At 37.5% G+C, this 22269-nt stretch overlaps 1 protein-coding gene across 4 annotated transcripts in view; it reads right to left on the minus strand.

Annotated features, from left to right (window-relative positions):
* Positions 1–22269, minus strand: part of Ddr (discoidin domain-containing receptor 2) — a 171821-nt gene that overhangs the window by 15406 nt on the left and 134146 nt on the right. For 2 of the 4 annotated variants that reach the window (XM_083084179.1, XM_083084180.1), the window contains exons 8-15: positions 21468–21607; positions 20074–20281; positions 17821–17976; positions 14852–15027; positions 6606–6729; positions 5333–5484; positions 4016–4329; positions 1080–1271 (exon numbers count right to left, since the gene is read on the minus strand). In XM_083084179.1, coding sequence (XP_082940305.1) covers positions 1080–1271; positions 4016–4329; positions 5333–5484; positions 6606–6729; positions 14852–15027; positions 17821–17976; positions 20074–20281; positions 21468–21607 — 1462 coding nt within the window. The remainder of the gene's footprint in view (positions 1–1079; positions 1272–4015; positions 4330–5332; positions 5485–6605; positions 6730–14851; positions 15028–17820; positions 17977–20073; positions 20282–21467; positions 21608–22269) is intronic. The other 2 variants (XM_083084181.1, XM_083084182.1) reach the window with 2 other exon arrangements.

The raw sequence follows: 22269 nt of genomic DNA on the forward strand, positions 1-22269 counted from the left end.
GAGTACTTTCCGCATAGTCCTGGCAATCGCGCGTTTTCACGCGCCCTCCGGACGTGATTGGAACTGACGTTCTTCGTGGCGACAGAATAAAACAAAAATTCGCACGATCGCGTTCGACCGGGACGCCCATTGTGGTGCTGCTCGAATGCTTTCATCGTTCATTTATGGTAACGCACAAAATAGTCACTCTGCATCATGCAATTATTCTTCGCTTGCGTGTACTCCGTTTTCGCGATGATGTAAAATATATTAGCAATTTCTCATTAAAAATCCCGAAAAAGAGACTCTAATTACTATTATATGTAATCTCTCTCCTTGATAAATTTTTATTCGCTTAATCAGATTAGTCCATTAATGCAAACATTGCGCTGTTAATTAATGAAGTGGATTTATTATGAATAATTTATTGAAGATGACGCTACATAACGAGCACTACAACTTATTCGAAAATACGGGAATGGTATCAAAGCAAAATTTAGGACATGTCGAAATATGGTTCATTGATTTTGTGTCAGAATGATGATTGCATAATTATATAATATCTATTTCGGATGATATTTACTTCGAGTATTGTAATGCCAATTGGCAGTGTGCGTTAAAGCGGACATTGATAATGTATCGCTTTTAAAATGATGCGACGATACCAGTGTTACAAATTATTCTATACCACAATATCAAATTTGTGCACAAATTATGTTAATTACTCGAATAACGACTGTACTCGCGATACACATGCATTTTTCGTTATATACCTCCGGTCGCATGCAAATCGAATTCCCAAACGATCTCTCAAAAACGCATAATGACACGTATTTATGAACAATCGAGGACTATTAAGATGTTGTTCTCGATGATAAAATATAACATTTAAAGTACAATGTTACATGATCGGCGATTGTTATATGAAAACATCACATAGAGTATGCATCATCCTGCGTCTCTAATATATTCGCATTTAAAAATTAATAATAATAATATTTATTATATTATTAATAATAATAATAATAATAATAATATTAATTAATTAATGCGAAGATTATATAAAAAATTAAAAAAGAAATATCATGTTTATTCTGTACCTGAGCGTTTTGGCCATGTGTAAATTCGATGTTTCAGCGATGTGACTCTGCAGATATTGATTCAAATCCCCGTACTCGCCGTTTTCCAATACGATACACATGGGATCATCCTCGAGGCTGGCACCAAGTAGCCGCGCGACATTTCGATCGGCGAGTCGCACCAGCCTCTTTGCTTCCTGTTGAAATTCTATCCTGGAAGATGAAGCATTCAAAGTGGGTAATATCTTCATAGATGTTCGCGCGCGCGCGATTCTATTGGAGCCATGAGTATTGAATATGTGTGCGTATGTAAGTGTAACGCGTTGAAAGTAATGTAGATATTTCGTTCTGGTATTGCTCACTTGCTTCTCGAGAGTTTGCCGTCTCGCGAGGAAGAAAGAATGTGAAGAAGCGAAAGCGCGAAGAAAAAGAAGACACTTACTAGCAAGACTATAGTGCGAAAGATGAAAGCACTGACTATTTTGCTAGGCATATAGCAAATAAATTCTCTGTTGAATGCAGACAATGTAAAACAAAGATGAAATAAAATATTAGCTGTTTCATATAATCGATCGATAAGAGTTGGGGATAAGTTGTATTAAAATTGGAATCTAATTGATTTTGTACCTTTCTGAATTTTTGATGCTAAAGTGTCTTATCTTAATATCATAAAGCATTACAAAAAGAATATATTATATACAATGCAGCTAATGAATAAAATTAATCTATTTATTTCTTATTCTTTTATAGTCGAATAATCAATTTGGTTCAGTCACGAGTAAACATTAGGGCATAAAGTAATTCATGATATTTGTAAACAATTATTAATTCAAAAATTTGCATTTTTTTATTGAAATTTCCCTATATTTTATTTGCATGAATGAGTATACTTTTATGTAAAAAAATACATATATATTTGAATTAATTTCAGACATACATTCATCAAGATCCATTGATAAAATACGCATTTAGTAAGTCAGCAAACAACTCTATATATTGTGTTAATTTTCGAAAAAGATATTAAGCTGCCGAATTATTTACATATTTTATAAATTTTACATTATTTTTTATATTTTATATTTTTTATATAAAATATTATATATTTTTATAAAATACACGCGCGTGACGTTTAAAGAATCATCTAATTGAAGATAACAAGGTAGAAAGAGATATCTTTGTTGCATTGAAAAATTCAATTGTCAGGCGAACGAAATAGAATCAAGAAACGAAAATCTATTAGGACGGTTGGATTGACAGACTTTTCCGGAATGCCGTAGCCGGCAGAAGGACGGATGTAGAAAAGGATAAAGGCCGGGAACGATTCGCGCTCTAACATGAGTTGCATCCGCTTTTCGCGACGACACGGGTTCCACGGGCTTTTCCCAGTCGGCGAAATGTGTTTTGTAGACAATACCATCCGTGATCCTGTCTGCGGGGATCATCCTTTCGCTACTGCAACGACAACGTGTCGTCGGGGGCCGGCGAATTCGGTACGACACGCTCCGCCGCCTGTTTCCATCTCTATCGGCCTATTTCGCGAATATGTGAAAATCGCAATCGTCCGAAGAACAAAACGTTACTATAGCGGTATCGCGAAAGCAATAAAAGAAAATTCTTTTATTAACTGATGCAGTACTGTCGAGTTGCGAGAGTTGTTTTGTATGGATTGGAATTTTACAATATATATTCTTCCGAAAATAATAGATCTTATAAAAACAAATGCCTCGAAATCAAACAAATCGTTACCACGCAGAATTAATGTACAACAATTTGTAATTTTTTTATAATTATCACACATTTTACATATGTATTCATGACAATTATTAAATTATTTTTTTTCTTTCACATACGTACGCATAAATATTATTCGATAAAATTAAACATTTTGCGTGCGCAATATTGCTGTAATCAGTATCGCTGATTTTCAAATATTCCTCTGAAAAAAGCTGAAATGAAGCACGTACAGCGTATATATGGTGATTCGTTAAGTAGATTATAATGTAGTGGATTTTGACCAGGATGGGATATCGAAAATTGTATAAATACTGTTTGTAAATAGTAACCAACGTAAACAAATTGTATTGAATGAATATTTTATATCACTGATCGGTGAATTTCATTTTACAGAGAAAAAAAGATTTGAATACGGGAATTTTTCTGTTTTCAATTTTTTAAAGATCTTGAATTCGTGAAAAATGTTTCGTGAAAAAATTACATTGACGTGAATGCGCGTAGACGAGGTTTTCGATTACGTGCCAATCATCGATCGTTTAAAGCTCTTTCGCATTATCCGGCCGCATCTACTTAATATCATTACATTCGGAATTACGTTGTGCCGCTTATTAAATTATGCCGTTAAATGCACTTTGTAATTTAATTGGAATAATTTTTTATGATCGTACTGTGTATGTGCTTTCATCTTTTTTACTTTTATTCACTACAGTGGTTATCTTACAAGGATCAAAGGTCCATACAAAATGCATGGTTTATCAAAAAGTAAGTACAGTTCAATGCTTTTAGCGCGATATAATCCAAGTGCAAAATGATTAAAATTTGTCAATAGACAAATCTGTTATTGTATCGATAGCAATTAATAGAATGCAATAGATGCGAAGAATTATACGCTATATTATAAAAATATGCTATCATATAATGTATTAATTATTACCATTATTAAGTTATTTGTGACGCAAGAATTATTATAAATATTTTTTTTTAATATTATGAGAAATTGTTTAGAAAAATAATTCCACACACATATACACATGCATTAAAAACTCTTAAAATAATAATTATCATTACTCTTTAACTGAATTTTTTCGACTGTTATAAGTAATTTTCCGCACAGAGTAAGTGAAATTATTTTAAATCTTGTATATAAGAAGCTGGAAATTTTTACATTTTAATCTTTAAATCGAAGAAAATTTAAGAAATTTAATTAAGAAAATAATCTTTACCTGAGAGCATCGGAAGATCCTGGTTTCAAAGATTTAACAACAACTAAATCGCTGGAAGTATTCCTGAAGACTTCATCATATCCAGGAAACCTATCGACTTCGCAGAGATGAACATCGCCGAAGTATCCGCAGCCGAGATTTTCAACGATGTTGAGTTTCTCTCGCGGAAAATCGAGAATACACTCGGGTATCTCGTCTTCTTCTTCTGTGAGCATATCTTCCGGACTATAACTAGTCACACTGCTAGAGGCTTTTGCGCTCATCGGGGGTGGCGTGCTCGGCGTGGGCGAGGGTGGCAGTGGTGGTAGAGGACTCTGCAATGATATATATATGCGAATTCAAAATGATTCATCATTTTTCGTCGATTACTATAATGTCAATCACGAGTTTGACATTTAAAGCAAATATTTTTATTTTTATCCATTCGAATGTAAAACCCTTCGAAAAATATATTGTCAGAAAAAAATTAATAAAAATAAATATTTTTCTTTATCGAAAAATATTTCAAAAAGATTAAACAAGAGGGATAATATCTGTTTCTATATTTTGCGTTTCTATGAACTGATCGGATCTGATAGTATAATCAAACAAAAATACATGTACGGCTCATGGAACTATCATAATCAATAACCACTCCCTTTACATTATCGCTCTATAATTTGTATGCCCGCGAAAGACGTTTTCTTCGCGGTAGGTATGATTGATAGTGCCCCGTTGTTTCCTCGTTTTTCGGTCATTAATCCTCATAATTCATAGGATAAAGTATTTTGCGTCGTGCATATTGTGCAGAGTAAACAAGTATTGAAAACGAGATTAGGTCGGAATCAATACCACGCTATACACCATCGAAATACAATTTATTTTACGCAGCATATATGCAATATAATTCGTTATATATCCCGGTCTTTGTAAAGAGATATTCCAACGTTAAAAAATTTTCCAATTAATATTTCAAATAATTTTTTTATAAAAAATTATTCGTTGCGTAATATCAACGATATATCAGTAATAATTTCACACTGATTGTGAGCTTTATCGTCCTGAAAAATATCGCGCGTGCGTTTAGATTGACTTAGAAAGTGTAGAGAGCGAAAATTGAAAAGTCAAGCGGTATAATATTCGAATTAACCTCGTGATTTACATAAGCCCCAGTGGCCGTTTTTACAAGGTTGCCTCCCTTTTGGCGATCGTGACGGAGATCCGACGGTCACGAGACGGCGTTTGACATAGTTTCGCGTCCGAAGTACCTGGCATTAATGCTACAGGAAGACTTAATCGGCCCGGATCGCATGTCTACCGTACATTTTTGCGACTTACCTTACAGATCTCCGTACTGGCGTAATACTTTTCCGGCGGGGGTGGTATGGGCGGTGGGTTAGATGGATATTCTTGGACCGCCGGAATTGGCCTGGCAAGATTGATCGTCGAGTTAAGCAAGAGCGGAATAATCGGCTGCACTTCGGCGATCCCTGTGTCCGAGAAGGAGTCGAGAAATTCGTCAAAGTTAAAAATATAATCACGACGCCGGCCGTCAACGAGAGAAATTGCCGTCCGCAACGTCTTTTCATTCTTTCCCATCGAGTTTCAAAGTCTCGGAAGATCGTTATCATTTTTTAACGAGACTCCGAGCAGTAACCGCGAAACTCGTGAGCCAACTGCAGCGAATAAAGTACTTTTGCAAACTCGCAGGCAACGAGAAGAGCGAGAGAGAGTGTCTCACTATTCCGATTTATTATAGTGTTATTGTTAGTCGTATCGTTTCTCATCCGCGTCACGAGACTTGTTAGTCGTGTGACATTTGCAGAACTGAAAAAGGAAATCCAATCCGTCAATGAGTGACAGCGCGCTGTTGCTTCAATTAATTGATCAAAGATCCCGGTCTAATTCGATTAAACAAGGTCGCGGCAAACAGTTTCTCTGCAGACTGTGGCTGGCCGTTCTGTCCAGCAAGCTGTGCCAACTACGAGACGCAACGGAATAGTTTGTCGACTATTCCAACTACGTCGTGTAGCCACGGCGAAACCAGAAGCACAGAGATTCGAAACCTCGGCTTGACCGTCACTCGGGACAGCCCGTTAGAATTCCCGCGATAATGCGAAACTATCCGTGTCGAAGTCGACGGATACGGAAATGAAAACGTCTTTGGTGAAATTGAACGTAATTGATATGCGGATCGACGTCTGATACTATCGCTCGACTATGAATCAGAACTATGAACCGATTTCGATTAGAATTTATCAATTAGCAATATATGACAGATCGCCAATCATCGAGAAAATACTCCCGAAAAGTGATTAAATATTTCAAGGAATCAAAAATAAATACGCAAAAAATACAACAATAGAGAAACAATAAAAATAGAAGGTTGCATTATTGATAAGATTAGTGAAGCGAGTTTTAAAAGTTCAGCATTGGACATCCAAAAGAAGTTTAACAGTGGATTCATCGATTTTTTCTTAAGCATCAATCGAGTCTGCACGATAGACTTTCTAGATAGACACGTGTACCTTAACGATCGTAACCCGGCCGATTTGCGGACGCGAGCAAAGAAATACTTAAGGAGAGTACGTCTTTTAATGTTGGTACCAACCGGTGTAATCCGTGACGGTTTTGTGCAATTGCGGCGTCGTGGTGCTGTAGGCGGCTGCTTGATATTGCGCTGGAAGTGGGGGGCAAATTGGTCCCTTGTCCTCACCCTCCTCCGGCACGGAGACCTGCGGCCGAATATCGAGCGTTATCGTTAATGCACCTGACATTTATGCACACGCCGGGTATATCGCGTGGCAAAAGCGATATATTGTCGGTTAATACTCCTCCCTCTCCTATTTTACATCCTCTTTCTCGCTCCCGTCGTGCTCTTGCTCTCTCCTCAGAATATTCATAACTGGCGAAAGGGGGAAAATACAGGGATTCCCAAGAGGTTGCGCGCGTCTGATTATTGTTGTATTCGGTATTGCCGAAGCTCGGAGCGGATATATCCGTTGGCCTACGTTACGTATTGCCATCGTGGAATTTTATTTTACGGTACTCGCAGCACATACTATCGTATAATAAATAGATCGAATGGCAAATGGCGCGAAGGTAGTACAAACTTATATTTTTATCATCGATACAGAGAAAATAACTCCCTTGCCATTCGCGAAGTTCCATAAATTTCTCCCCGATAGCATTTCAAAGTAATTTAGATTTGAATATTACGCGAATACACGTTATATTATTTACTTTGTAACATTCACATTTTTTTATTCCACGAATATAGCTGCACTAATATAACACGAAACAGATAAGTTCGCGAATAAAATCTCTTTCTGTCACGTTGGTATGTTATTTTTACGTAGAAAATTCAGTTCATTCAAAAATTTGACGTCGCAAGATAAAAAATTAAAGAAGAATCAAACTTGGCGAAAATTTGTCACATCAATTTTGAATGTCTAAATATTTATTAAGAGTCACAGAAATCTCGGCAAGATATTTTTGATATTGTGTCAGTCATGCACTCTTCGAATTTCTCCATTAACAGAATTCGTCATGGCGTTTTCATCTAAGATACGACGTAAAATCGTACCGATGTTCAACCCTTATCTCACGTCACTTTCTCCCGACATTTTTATCTCGGTTCGCAAACCGTACGAGGGCTTCTGGATTACTGGACGGTCGAGACCGACATGCCACCTCAGGAAATTAGCAGTTTTATTATAACAAACAATCCAGGGTGTCAGACATCAAGGGAGAGGCGACATTCGGCTTGTCCCGGCACTTTTTCGCAGTCGATAAGAGGCTCGCGAGAGAACGCGATGAGAATCGCATATATGCTTGTGTGCGTGAGTGGCGATATAATATTGCCATTGATTTTTGCGATGCCGCCGGCGTGGGTGTCGAGGCTGACTCGCGTAGGGTTGGGTGTTAATTTCCGTTTAGGGAACGTTAGAGGGTGCCAGACTGGTGAGATGCTGCGCGACGCGGCCGTTAAGATAAGATAACCACTTAGCCATCGGGATTCTACGCGAATCTCACCACTCTCCTGCCCTCTTTTACACTGTCTCGCCGACGTACATTACGTACATACAAACACACGTACGCGCACACACTTGCCTGTGTCTCTCACCCCCGTCGCCCCTATCTTTCCCGATCGCTCGCGTTTCTAGCACGAGAGTCCGCTTCCCGCCCCATTGGCCTTACCCATCCAACATTTCTTTCTCCATTAGGGCTATCTAAAGTCCTGTCGCGACTTCCCGCGTCCTTATGCTCGGGCATTTAAAGCGATGTCGACATCTCGTTCGCGTTGATCGGATGCCGAAACGATCTCGGTTGCTCGCGACGATTTGTGGAAGTATTATTGTTAGTCGAGAGATGACATCCAATTTGTGCGAAACGATTTTGCTTATCATCGCGCAAACGATGCGATTCACGACGCGATAAAGCAAGTTTCAGGCTCGAAGTTAAATGGGACGATCGATTTGAATCAATGCTTGATTATAACAAATCAGCGTTCTGATTATACCATCATATTGCATGACTCTTGACATTTATTGTTGATAATTAAAAGTTTATTTTCATATCGGCAATCGAGCGTGAAATCTTGATTATGAGAACGTACGTCATACACACCCGGCCAGAGAGAAGAGATGTGTGATAGATAGATGGATGACTATTAAGAATTTATTAATATATGAAGTTGTGGAAGCACATTAACAAAGTCGACGATATATGGAACAACCTGAAATAACTCGATTATATTTTTAACGATAGAAAATAAAGTTTTAAAAATAAATACCCCGCTATCGGACTTATTCATTGCTTTTTCATATTATCTAGTTTAAACTTTAAACAACCTTAAGATAATAAGTTCTACGGAGTTCATGGCTGTAATATTTTTACAAGTATGAGCTGCATATTTAACACGCGCGCGTTTGATGAAAAGTTTTCTCCGCGTTCATTTAATAATGCGTTAATAAGATCATCATTTGTTTGACGATTAAATACAACTAAGACGATTAAGCTTGGAGAGAAAGATTTTTACTGACATTATCTCGCAGAACGAATATTCCTTCGTGTCGACTATTGAGAACTGCTAGATGCGAAATAATCCAGCATCTTTTCCTTTCACGTGTGGTATATCAATCGACCATGTAAAAAGACCCCATGCGCAAATCCATGTATCTGTGACCCTCTTCGCAAATCCGGACACGTTCGATCGGCCGTAGAATGCTTTTATCGGCGTACCAGTCGTTTGGTATTGCCTGATGCCAAAAGAGAGATCGCTTTGATATCTTTTTTCCTTAAGTTTGATATTCTGAACACAGAATATCACCTGACGAAATAAATTACTGATGCTGTAGATACATATATCTATTGAGAAAGAGGGAGAGAGAACGAGAGAGATATAGCTAATGCGCACACGTTCCGCGAGATTTATCGAAGCGGCGTATTTGTTCAGAGATATTGCGTGTTTGCCCGCATACTAATCGCATATCGAATTCAACCGCGATTACGAGATCGGCAAACGATAGCGCTGAGTAATCTTTTAACGAGGCGGCTGAATTAAAGGTGCGTTTATAAATTGAGTGGATTATTGGTAATTTACGCGTACCAGTTCCCGTCAATTTGCGGGATATATAGGACATGAAATCTGATTTCGGCAAGCGAAGTATCTTGCTCTCTTCGTCATATGGTACGATTTGTCCGATATACATATCGTATACTCGATTAAAGAGCCCGCAATTTTATTACGTAGAGAGAGAGAAACGTGCATAAAACGGGAATGTTGAAATTTTGCGATGCGCGATACATTTTTACGTGTAATATTTATATTTATTTGTAATGCGCGCGGTGAGTGCTGTACTCGATGCTCGTATCACTTTTTCTACATGCATTTGTATGCTGTAGTAATTCGAAAAAAATGTTAAACTCGTTAATGCAGCCGCCGGAAATATAAACAGCGATGCGAAAGGAAACGTGCTGGACACGGACACGGAGACGGAAACGAGAATCGAAATCCCTAAAGTGCCAGCGAGAAGATTCCGAGCACAAAACGATCCTCCATTAATTAGCACCGGAGTGCTTTTTGCCATTTTCATTACCATGAGTACATCTTTGCCTCTTTTCCGGGAAGGTTGCGCGACCCGTCCAGCTATTCGCACGTTTCCCAACTCCGTCCAAAATGTCTCCTGCGCGTTTCACTTGTTTCATATTTTTTTATTAATTTTTCACGACACTGACCTGCTCTAATTAACACTGTCCCGTCTTCTTTCTAGCTTTGGCATATTCCGTTATTGCGAAACGTTGTACCCCTCGGAGAAAGATCTTACATAATTAATATATCCAGAGTTTTTCAGTATAGTTTTTCAGTTTAACTCGTAGCGATGCCTTTTACATTTCCAAATAAATATATGGTAATTCTCTGAAATTTTTACGCAAAAGCTCTTTGTTTCTCTTGACGATTTTCGTCCCACCTCCCCAACAGATCCAACAGTTCTCATACTATCGAATCGTCCCGATGCATACATACACGCACATTGAACTCGCGGTCAGGATTATAGGCCACGAAAATCAGAGAGTTTGTTGCTTTAAATTAAAATAATCTGTTTTCGCTCGACTGTCTTGGTATCGTCACCCACCTTTAGCCTCTCCCGGGCTAAAGCCGATATAATCGCATTACCATTCACTTTTGCGCAGAGTCCTCTCCACCAACCCCCTTCGTCATGTACTCTCTACACGCGAATATAGTTATGCATGAATGCGCGTTAACAGAGCTGTGTCACAATCAGGATGCATCGTATATATTCGATAATAATAAATTATCCGATAAAATTACGCGTGTATCTGTTTATCCGGTACAATTGTCGTAATGCATACGATTCACATACATGCTCTTAAAGTAGTGTCATTGATAAACATATATTACAACGCACTAATACACATAGATAATTCGATATTTTACTCTTATTATTTTCACGGATTTGTAGAAATTGATATTAGATACATGAGTTTTGTTATTTTTAATAAACATTTAATAAAGATATTTTTCCTTAAGAGAGAGAAAGAGATAGATAAACAGAAAGAAAAATATGCAATAAAAATATTATTACAAAGTTATACGTCACATGAATGTTATCATTATAATTTTATTCGCCATATTTAATTCGCTAATCGCCGAAGAATAGCCTGACCTATAACGCGCGGATGGACGCTTACGTAAATTGAATAATCTCACGCAATGAAATCTGGAACAAGAATTTGCTGCATCGTAAATCCTCGGATAAGAGGGAAAAAAAAGCACAACACTTCGTGCAGCTTTAAGCGATATACTATCCCACGGAGTTTCCCTTCAATGTTTTAAAGCAGACCGATGGAGCTACCGAGTCAAAAAGAGAGGTTCTTCCATCATACCCGTTCTAAATAGGATCAGACGGATCGATATAATGTCATTCGCGAAACAAAGTTTAGTTTTCACGGTCCATGATGCTCGATAAATCGTCAGCGTCTTGCATCCCTTTCCTCGGCTATAAAGGTCTCGAATGAAGGAAAAGAAGAGAGGCCAAATTAGTTTTGACAAAGGGATTCGAACGCACTGAAAATTGATGAAAAATAAAGACATATTGTGTAAAGAATGAACATTTTTTTCGAGCACAAAATTGCTTGCGATCGATACCAACAATAGCACTGCAATGATTAATAAGTTATATTCTGCAGGCATAGAGAGATTAATTAATTAAGTGCTGATACGATAATACAATATTTAATTAATGAGATACTATAATAAATTGCCGACTATTTAATTAATGGCAATCACAGAAGTAGCCATTAACAAACGACTCTCGGAGAAAAATGTCGACAAATTTGTTTCCAATGTGGTTAAAAAACCATGCGGATGCTCAGTCGTTTTGTCGGACCTGAGTCAGGTGTACGCGAGGAAAGTGAGGACAAGCGAAAATGTTGTTCTTTTTTGTGACTCACGTTGCTCGATAAATTGACAGCGGTTTCTACTTGGCAGACATACTCTGCCATTCCGGAGAGTCGACGTGGGTCGCAAGTTACACGAGGGGCAATAGGGTCATTTCGTCGAGGAGGGGAAAAGAGATGCCTCGCGCAGCTTCAAGACGAGACAAGTAGCAGGTGGCTAATGCCGGGAACGAAATAGGGAGAAGAGGAGAACCAAGAGTGGACGAGAGGAAGAAGAAGAAGGCATTTTGGAGTGTATATGACGCTTAGTGGCGGATGAACGACGAAGATAACGCACGTCTTCTTCTCGACGACGATGTCGCAATACGGCCATCCCGGTAGCTCTTTTAATTAAGTGGAGTCAGCTCGACTATCCGTGCACTTTCTTGGTGGTTGGTAAAAACTTTGCCGTGGACGATATTGGGTTGTCGAAGAATACCTCGGAGTGATGTATGGTAAGGCAGGAAGGAGATTTCGTGCGCGTCTGTTCGAGCTTCGCCAGGCGGTGAAAAATATTATAAGCGTGCTCAGCTCTTCGCTTCTCTATATTTATTAGTAGCCAGAAATTGTCGCACCTGCTTAATTAATTCTACAGTGCGCAAGCATCACTTGTCGAATATATTCTTATTGTACCCATGTGTCACCAATTTGATTAAAATAAATTATTATTTCACATGCAAACCTAGAAATAATGAAGGACAATTTGTTTGATGACAACTTCTCGATTCCTCGAATTTTCCTTTACTTTATTTACCATTAATAATGAGTCGAATGAAACGTGTAACTAATTAGTGCATGATAGCTAATGTCGCCGCTGCGAGTCTTCAATTTATTTCGATAGATTGTTAGAGTTGTTATTAATCGTCGACTGTCGCTCCGCACGTTTCCGCAGTCGTCTTCGCCCAGTGCAAACAGTTAAGTTAGGAAAGCTTCGAGGGTTTGCAAGCTCAACTGTCTGGCACTCATTATTTCTCATCGTTCAGCAAGTCGTTAATTACTGTCTTGCGTTATATCCTGCGAAAAAGGATGAGAGGCTGTCCATTTCTACGAACAAACTTCACTTTGCTATTAATCCGGTTAGAACAACAGTGGCTTGGTAAACATACGCGAAGTTCTCAAGACTTTCTTTCTTTTCTCCGTCTGCCTCACTTTCCTCGCTCGACTTGGCCCAGGTATTAACTTTTTGCGTAACGCACTCAATTCTCTCCTAACGTTTTATTCCTCATCCTTACTTTCTCACCGCCTCTTCCACGAACAGCACTTTTATCTATAGACATTACTTCGTATAAAATCTTCGCTTCTTATCCTGTTATCTTGCACCAACCATCGCAAATCGTTGGTCTGATTTTGTACTTACATAACAGCGGGTTAATTAGATAATGAAAGGTACACGTGTACGCTTCGTTCATCGTTTTTTCTCTCTATATTTCTTTCTTGCGAACGTTATTTTGAGTGTAAGAAAGTTGGTTATTAATTAACTAATTAATTTTTCCTTATACACGATATAAATCTGTTTTCGAAAATGAATTACGATTGTATACATTGATAAAGAGATGGGTTTTAATGTTATAGACCGTATATCGTGAAAGTCGTACAAACTGTCCACCGACGAGGGTGGTAAACGCGACGTTAATAATTCTTGTTGTTCTGTAGGACACGAGTCGGAGTGGAATTTACGACAAAGTTAGACATTCCGCGTTAGAACGAGGTGCGAGACTGAAACATCTCTTTCCGGAAAACCGTTTTCAGCGGAAGAACATTACGGCGGAATGCGATGTCAGAGAAAAATATCGTCGTCTGTGCATCGCATAAGATATGTTTTTTATTTTTATTCATTCCACGCGTCGTATTTTGCAGCGGAAAAAAATTAGTCAAGCCGTCTTATTGTTTATTACCGTATTAGTTTTCTTTATAAGGACGTAATTATTGTTAGTATCATGTGAAATAATTAATTCTGGTATAATCCAGTATGTAAATTCCACGGTTGTGTTAAGCCCGAGAATTGCAAAAAAAAGAAAAAAATCAAGGATAAGAGCGTGAAACGAACAATCTCGGAGCATCCCTTTAATCGTCCTAGTGCGATCTCGTTTGCGCCTCCGTCTTAAAGAAAATATTTGATCGTCGCATTTTCTCTTTTAGTTATGCGCGCTCGTATCTAAACCAATGTACGTAATAGGTAGATAGATATAAGCTGTTTTGCGCGATTGCTCAAAAGCGTCGTAAAGTGACCTGGAAGCGTAAAATAAATAAATGTGCCTGTTCGGTTTATTAGAGCTAGAGGCGGGAATTTCCGACGTTAAACCAAGTCGGAAATCGCGTAAAGCAAAATCGCGATCGAAAAACAGAATTGGTCATTGGTTGTCATTTAGAAAATTGAAGACATCGGAATTATTACACTCTAGCACGATGTGACATTCAATGTTTGATTTTTGTACTACTTTCAATATTTGTCTTCCTATTTAATGCGATGATTTAAAAAATCATCGAGATCGTTTTGTATACTATGTACGGGATATTATATAATATATTTTGCATTCCGAAATTTATACCCTTAAGTAATAATAGAAACAACTTTGTGACACAATAATTAAAAAATATTTTTTATTTGTTACATACATTCTTATATTTATTTATTATATACGGATAAAATCTTGTTTAATGTGATAAATAATTAAGAAAATGCGATGTCACTTCTTGTTATAAAATAATTCTAGTTTATGAATTTTTTTATACTCTAGATGATAAAATGTATTTTACACGATAATATAAAAAATAATTTTCTTAGAATCAATCTAGAGATCTTTCTCTATATATAAACAGTTTGACGACTTAATAATTTAAGATATATATATTCGATAATGTCAGATTATGTAGTAGCATTAACTTTATAATTACCTTGAGATCACCCTGCTGATCGTAAAAAGTCGACGGCACGAGAGCAGCCTTAAGTCTACGGTTTCGATAAAAGATGAACATGATAGCTGCGAGTAGCATCACGATTACGGTCGTCAGGATACCGATCACCAATCCGACAAACTGCTTCGATTCCGGTTTCTTGCTCTTATCTGAAACTGAAGCGTAGATATATGTACACGAAGAGAGTATGCGTCTGTATATACATAGGCTATACGTATGCAATTGGACATGTGTCTATAGTAAACAGATGCAATCGTCATGTTCAAGGATACGGAGGAAATCGATTAGCCTAACGATTAACAGTTACACCACAAGCTCAGTAATCTTCCACATTGTCATTGGCTTATACTGCGAACTCTAGAGATAACATTAATTAATCGTGACATCTCTCGGCTAATTACTACTAAGAACTTAACGTAAATTTTTAACAAGATTGATAAAGTAATTATTCAAGATTTCTTTCCATTTTTTTAAACAATTATTTATAATTTATCGATCATATTAAGCTAGCATCTTTTCTTCATCCCTAAAAAATATTTTCCTCTTATTTTGGCCTATCCTAATCTCTGTAAAACACAATTTTGCTTGCATGAACTGATATGCCAATTTTGCACACATCTCTTTTATAAAAATTAATTTTTGAATTTTAATTCAATCAATAAATTTTCCATTAACTGATCAAGCAGGTAGTTACCAGATATCAAAATTTTTCATTAATTGAAAAAATTAACCTCTCTTTCTTATTATAGTTGATAAACTTGAAAATTGCAACGAGAGATAGAGAGAAGAGACAGAAAAAGAGGGAAAGAGCTATGCTGAAAAGAATTTTCCATTAATAATATTTCGATGTCATGACGGACAGCTGATCCGCGCGTGTTCGCGATAGCGGATTCACTCGCCCGTGATGCTTGATGCATCAAGCAGCATGACCTATCACCGTAGATAATACTGTCGAGGTAACCTTGCATAATGCACGATGGAACGATAATGATGATTGCGTTCATCACGAAGCTCGTAACTAGATAACGTTTGATCAGTTCCCCGGTTAAACAAAAACAATATACGCTGATGGCTCCCATAGTCTACCGTAGCAACCTGATCATCGCTTGAGTATTTTATAAATCAATCAAGAGACAATAAAGAGATAGCAGTCTAATAAGTCATTAAGATTATTTTTCCTGATGATAAATTTATAATATAATTATTTAAAAATTATTTTGAATACAACACAAACTAGTTTCTGCCTGTTTCTTAATACTGTCAAGTATTTTTCTTGTAATAAATGATATAAAATCTTCAAATCGAGATAAATGGAATAATTATTAATATAAAAATAAATATTTATCTTATTTTTTATAAAAAAAAAATTAATACGCAGAGATCGAAATCAAAGATGAATTTTCTTAAATCGATAGCATTCTAAAATGTCTATCATCTCTCCAAATAAAAATATCAGTTAGCTTTTTGCCTGAGTATATACATATGATAAAAAAATTTCATTTCGTTTCACGTCTTCCGGATTTTTAATGTCTCAGTTTTGTTTCTTTCGCAAGCTGGTTTTAGCATAATGCTGTAGGAGACCGGTTGACGAGGAAAAAAGCGTTAACGTTATTCTTTCTAATTTTCCGGGTTCAACGCTTGCTCCACCGACTCCCCAGATTATTGCTCGCGTTGGCGTACATTTGTACTTTTCCGCGCGGTATAATATGTAACGAGAGCGTTAGGTACGTCGTGCTTCTCAAGCGAGAAAACATAAATGCCTCGCCCCGCTTTCTTGCGCTTTTCCTTCGGCGAACACGCGAACAAGTAGTTCGAGTAATTGTGTATATATGAATGCAGACACATATTAAACAAACGCGTGAGCTTTAAACTGGCAACAGTTATGAAGAAATTTCAACAATTCCAACATTGTCACTGTGTAACTGAAAAATTTCACGCTATATAACTCGCGAAATATCAGCGGAAAGAGATGCAAATTAGTTCACCATCAAGTGCCTTAGAGAATATTGAATGTAATCAATTAGCATTAAAAGTTTCGTTAATGGATCCTATTGCTTTCAATGAAATCCCAATGTTACGTCTCAATGTTTCAATCAAACAAGGAGAGAGTTAAAGAATTAATCAGGTTAATTGCGCGGCTTTTATTTGCCATTGTGAGGATAAAAAAAGTATCGTTCTATTGGTTACAAACTCGACGAGGCTAAGGGACAAGAGAGCGATCGTTCTTTTTCTTCCATGACGCTTCTTTTTCAGGTAATTGAGAACGTCCACGGGACTGCTCGATGTACTTTTTCGCACAGTTCTTTCGATTTCAGGGAGCTTTCTGGTCTCACCGTCGCCATTTTTCCATTAATTCTGGTGTAACGACGTCGCGTATCAGAAAGAAGATTTCTCTAGAGATGCAAGCTATTGCCTCTTTGACTTCGCGTAATTTTGATGCCTCGACACGAATCTAAGAGGAAATGCAAATTGTCTATCGCGTGTAATGCATTCGAGATTATTTAACGTCTCGATTAGAATTGTTTGATTATAATATGGCTTTGGAATTAAAAAAAAAGATTTAATAAATACAAATTTATTTGTGCATTTTTCTTTCCTATCGCCTAAATCTCCATCAGCTTAATCTGGAGTTTTTTAATTCAATTGCCAAACTATTTCTATAAGCAATATTATTACCATTTTATGCACAATTACAAGAAACAGTCATGCACTGTAAAAAGATACTTAAATTAATGAAAAAGATATCTCTTTTTATGTTAATAGATCATTAGTGGTCATCGCATAATAGTTACTTTTTGCCGACGCACAATTCTCTTCTATGATATATCGAGCTCATTGCATTGAAAAATGACAAGAGAAAAAGCTCGGAGAAAAGCACGTCAATTACGCGGAAAATTATGAACGTAGCTTACCGGAATAACAATAGAAAGATCGAACAGTAGACTTACAGGTGTTATCTTTACTCTCCTCCTTATTAAAAGTAGCCTTCACTTCGTCCCTCTGTAGTGGACCCTCGTTATTCTGATAGGGGCTGCCGGTCGCCAGTACAATGGCACTCTTGTTCTTCGTCTCCTCGTCCTCGGTATTGTTCCATTCGGAGATAACTGTGCATTCAGGATTATAGCTAATGAAATCCACGCTTGTCAAGCAATAATAAATACTTGAGGCAAAAAATTTCCCTTCTACATATGTATACATGCATCATATGACAAGCATTATTGTTGGAATAATCGAGCCGACTGACTAACTCAATTGTAAACTGTATACGTTATAAAGTCAATCGTTGAATAGTCAATTGGCGAAATAAAAGTGAATTTTGATATCGCCAGATTAGGAATCAGAAATGCGCGACACGCGAATTAAATTTTGCATCGATGTCGTATCCTTTGACGACTTCATCCGATTGTACAAATGTGGCCTTTGTGGCCACACGACGTGGACACGGAGAATTTCATTTGTATTCGGGATAGTTTTCTACTGTTATATCGATCGTTCGAAAACGAACAAATATCGCCGAACAGAATTTAATTCGTGTCACACGCAGCTGGAATTTCCCGTTAGGCAACCTGAAAATTAGTGCCGCGGCAGTTTATCGACTCTAATGGACACACCAGGAAATATTTCAATTTTCGAGCAGTTAGACGCGGGTTTTGTACGCGCGACTCATAAAAAGGAAAATTAAACGTGGTGGGGCGAAATTGCCACTCTCTCTCGAGGCTTTTGCCGGAAAATGTCGCGCGCGGACCTGCCCGCTGGCTGGAAAACTCGATGCCATTGCCGGAAGAGGGATGATATTTTTTTTCTATCGACGACGTGCGGCCCAATGAAGCGTTTGTACGACGTGAATACGAGTTATGTAGTATACAAGTGACGAGGAACATTGGTTGCCTCTGGTCAAACCAACTTATCGCTCGAGGACGGGGAACGCACAAAGTGTACGTCGAATGATTAACGACGTATCCACTCCCGCGACTGAACCGGCGCAACGAAGCGATGCGAAACTTTCGAAAGCTTACATTACCAGGCAGCCGAGTTCCGTCTCGGATCGTTTGAGGCGGATTAAAAGAAATATCGATGATCGATATGCAGTTACATCGATGTCGGATAAACTAGTCATTGGCGTAAGTTGCCAACAGTTACGTTTTGTTGCTGCCATTGTCAAAGCGCGCCGACTCAACTATCTTGTTCTCTATCAAATTCGAGAGATTATCATCAATACTACGAAATGCAATTATTAAGCTACATTGTATTTTATGTAAAAAAATGCGTTTTTTAAATTTACGTTGAAAATTTTTTATTATAAAAATTGTAGTGTAAAAGAAAGATACGTATGGATTTGACCATCGTAATAAAATCTTTATTCTATGATAGATTTTCATCAATACGAAATAATCCAATTGATATCATGGAAAGAAAATAACAATAAACTTTGATATTTTTTAATAATTGACACACCTTTTTTAAGGGCGTCATGTTATATTGATTAATTCCGACATTAAATGTAAATATTGCTTTTTCATTAGAAACTTTGAAGTAATGATAAAAAATAAGATGAAAGAGAGTAAGATTGTTGTGTTCCAATTTTAAGTAACAAAACTGTATGTAACAATATATCCGTATATCGAATAGATGTCTCAATTTTATGATATTCCCCAGGTTTCTTCTTCTTTTTAAGCGATTTATTTTCTGATATCAACTTCTTATATTCCTATAAAAATTCAATATCACAATGTGTGTGTCTAAATTAAATTTATAAAATAATTTTATTCTTACATGTCATACATATATATATCTGCGCGTTTCTTAAAGTTATATTGTCGTCGAAGTAAATTTTCTCTCCTGGAAACAATTTCCACTATTTTATAGTATCGTTGCGCTTCGTTGAAAATATGTCGCTTAAAGTAGGAAATCGGGAAACGCGCGCGCCCGAGATAAAATATATACTTTGAGATCGTTCTATTTCTAGATTTCAATTTTTGGATCGCCTCTTGCTGGTTTCCCGTCTAACTAAAAGTCTACGAACGCAAGACAATCGATGAAGGGAAAAGCGAATGTGCCACAAACGAAGGCTCTTAACTTCGCCATTACTCTCGACCATCTCGACGCGACGCGAGGGTTATCGAGAGCAACATCGGGAGATAAATCTCGATTCATGCGGGAAAAATAGCGCGCGGAGCGGTGTAGATCGATCTTTCTCTTACCTGATTCGAAGATTACTTCGCTGAGCATGATCCACCGCGCCGCAAAGTAGAGCTGCAGCTTTAGGAAGCGACCAGCGCGCGAGTGAAGCTTAATGGTGACTTCGCGCGCCTGTTCGAGCACCTGATCGGGTATGTAAGAAAAATGAACCGGTTCGCCAGTAAATTGGTTGCCACCTGTGCCGAGATAAACCTTGGCGTACGAGAAAACCTGCGAAAATAACAGAAAGAAATCGTGTACGTACAAGCACCTTATTTAGGACTGTAACGAAGCGATTTGGATGACACTCGAACGAGATGGAAACAGTCGCGTGTAATGGAATATCGAGACAAACGTGAATGCTAAGAACGCGAGTGTTAGGTATATAAATTATTCTTATACTGGGTGTTAAAAAAGTCTGGACACGGTCGAATATCTCGATAAGGAAGAGTTTTACTAGAAAGTGTTTCAGGCAAAAGTTGTATGGCTTCGAGGGGGATATAACATGGTACCATTGGTTTGATCTTGAAGAGTTATTTGAAGGTCACATGAAGGTCATCTTCAATTTCTTAAATGGAACCTACTCTTTCTCATTACATATTCTTGTAGCTTATCTCGAGGGTTTTCCAAAACACTATAATAAAATATTTTTCCCTCAGGTACTTATTGAGTTGTTTCGAAGAAAAAATATGTAATTTGCAATTAACAATTAAAAATAATTATGTGTTTTCTTTACACCAATTGATTCCTCTCATTATTTTGTACATAAAAGTATTAAGGTAAGATAATCGAAAAATGAATATTTTACAAGATATTTTACGGTTTATGTAAAATTAAGAAACGATTTGAAGCCTCATAACTCGGAAAGTACTTAATGAAAACTAACTTAATTATAGTGTCTTGGAAAGCTTTCGCGATAAGCTACAAGAATATGTAATGAGAAAGAGTAGGTTCCATTTAAGAAATTGAAGGTGATCTTCATGTGACCTTCAAATAACTCTTCAAGGTCAAACCAATGGTATCATGTTATGTCCCCCTCAAAGCCATACAACTTTTGTCTGAAACACTTTCTAATAAAACTCTTCCTTATCGAGATATTCGACCGTGTCCAGACTTTTTTAACACCCAATATATGCAATACTGTGTTCTACATTTTAAAGAGATAAACCGCGCGAATGGAAATAATTCGGCGGAAGCTTCGGCGTTGAAACTTTGCCGTACTACTGAAAGTATTAAGCCCGAAAGCAGGCGGCGGTGGAGTTGCAAGAATCACCGCCTGCTGTAAATCGCGGGGAAATGTTTTTAAAACCGCTTAAAAGCGCGGAGGCGTCGCCAAATGTGTGATCGTGAAATTTACGGTAGTTCCCGGAGCTCGTAACTTTCGAAATAATACCAGTAACGGCGCAAATGGCGATACCTGCACGTCCTTGGTGAAGTAATTGTTCATGTGTAGGTGTATGGCAGTGAAGTTCCTCGAGTAGTCGAACTCGAAAGTTATTTCCACCGGACGTCCAAGCATATTGGGCGTGTCGTTTCGCCAGCCGACCCATTCATATCCTTGAACAAACGGATTATCCGGTTACAATATCGTTCATTTTAAAGAGTCCTGCTGAGAAGATATGGGGTGTCGCCGTCGGCTAGTGCTGTACGAAATGCATTCGCCCCGTTAATCTTGAGCGAATAAAATTTCCTAATATTTCTGAATTAATGGTGAAAGAGCACGCGATGTCTTCGAATAATTTGAAGTCGACTTTTATTTAACAAAAAGTTCATCGAGATGGTACTTCATAAATAAAAAATTCATTTTAAATTGAAGGATATAAGAAAGTACACTAGCAAATTTCCACATTTCGCTTTAGCTTAGATATAAGCTATTTCTGCACGTCAGATTTTCGTTATTCTTGAATGATGATAATTGATTAAATGTGCAATTTAATGAACACGTGTAAAACATATTTCATATAAAAATTGTTATCTAGTTTATGGGTCACATAAAAAGATTCTGATCCGCGCGTTTGAATTAAAAAGAGGATTTACGTTGTCGATTGTATGATGTGATAGACCATTTATATGAGTATGCACACGCATTCTTATAAACAAAACAATAAAATCTGTAACGCGAATAGCGAAAAATGTCGTGCGTGACGTAGAATTTATTTGGATATAGCGTAAACGGAAAACAAATGCATGAAACAAACATATAACGTTCTATCGTAAAC

The sequence above is a fragment of the Camponotus vicinus genome, unplaced genomic scaffold (assembly GCF_025532165.1).
Source record: "Camponotus vicinus isolate PSW18456_S1 unplaced genomic scaffold, iyCamVici1.0 SCAF_12, whole genome shotgun sequence".
Taxonomy (NCBI): Eukaryota; Metazoa; Arthropoda; class Insecta; order Hymenoptera; family Formicidae; genus Camponotus; species Camponotus vicinus.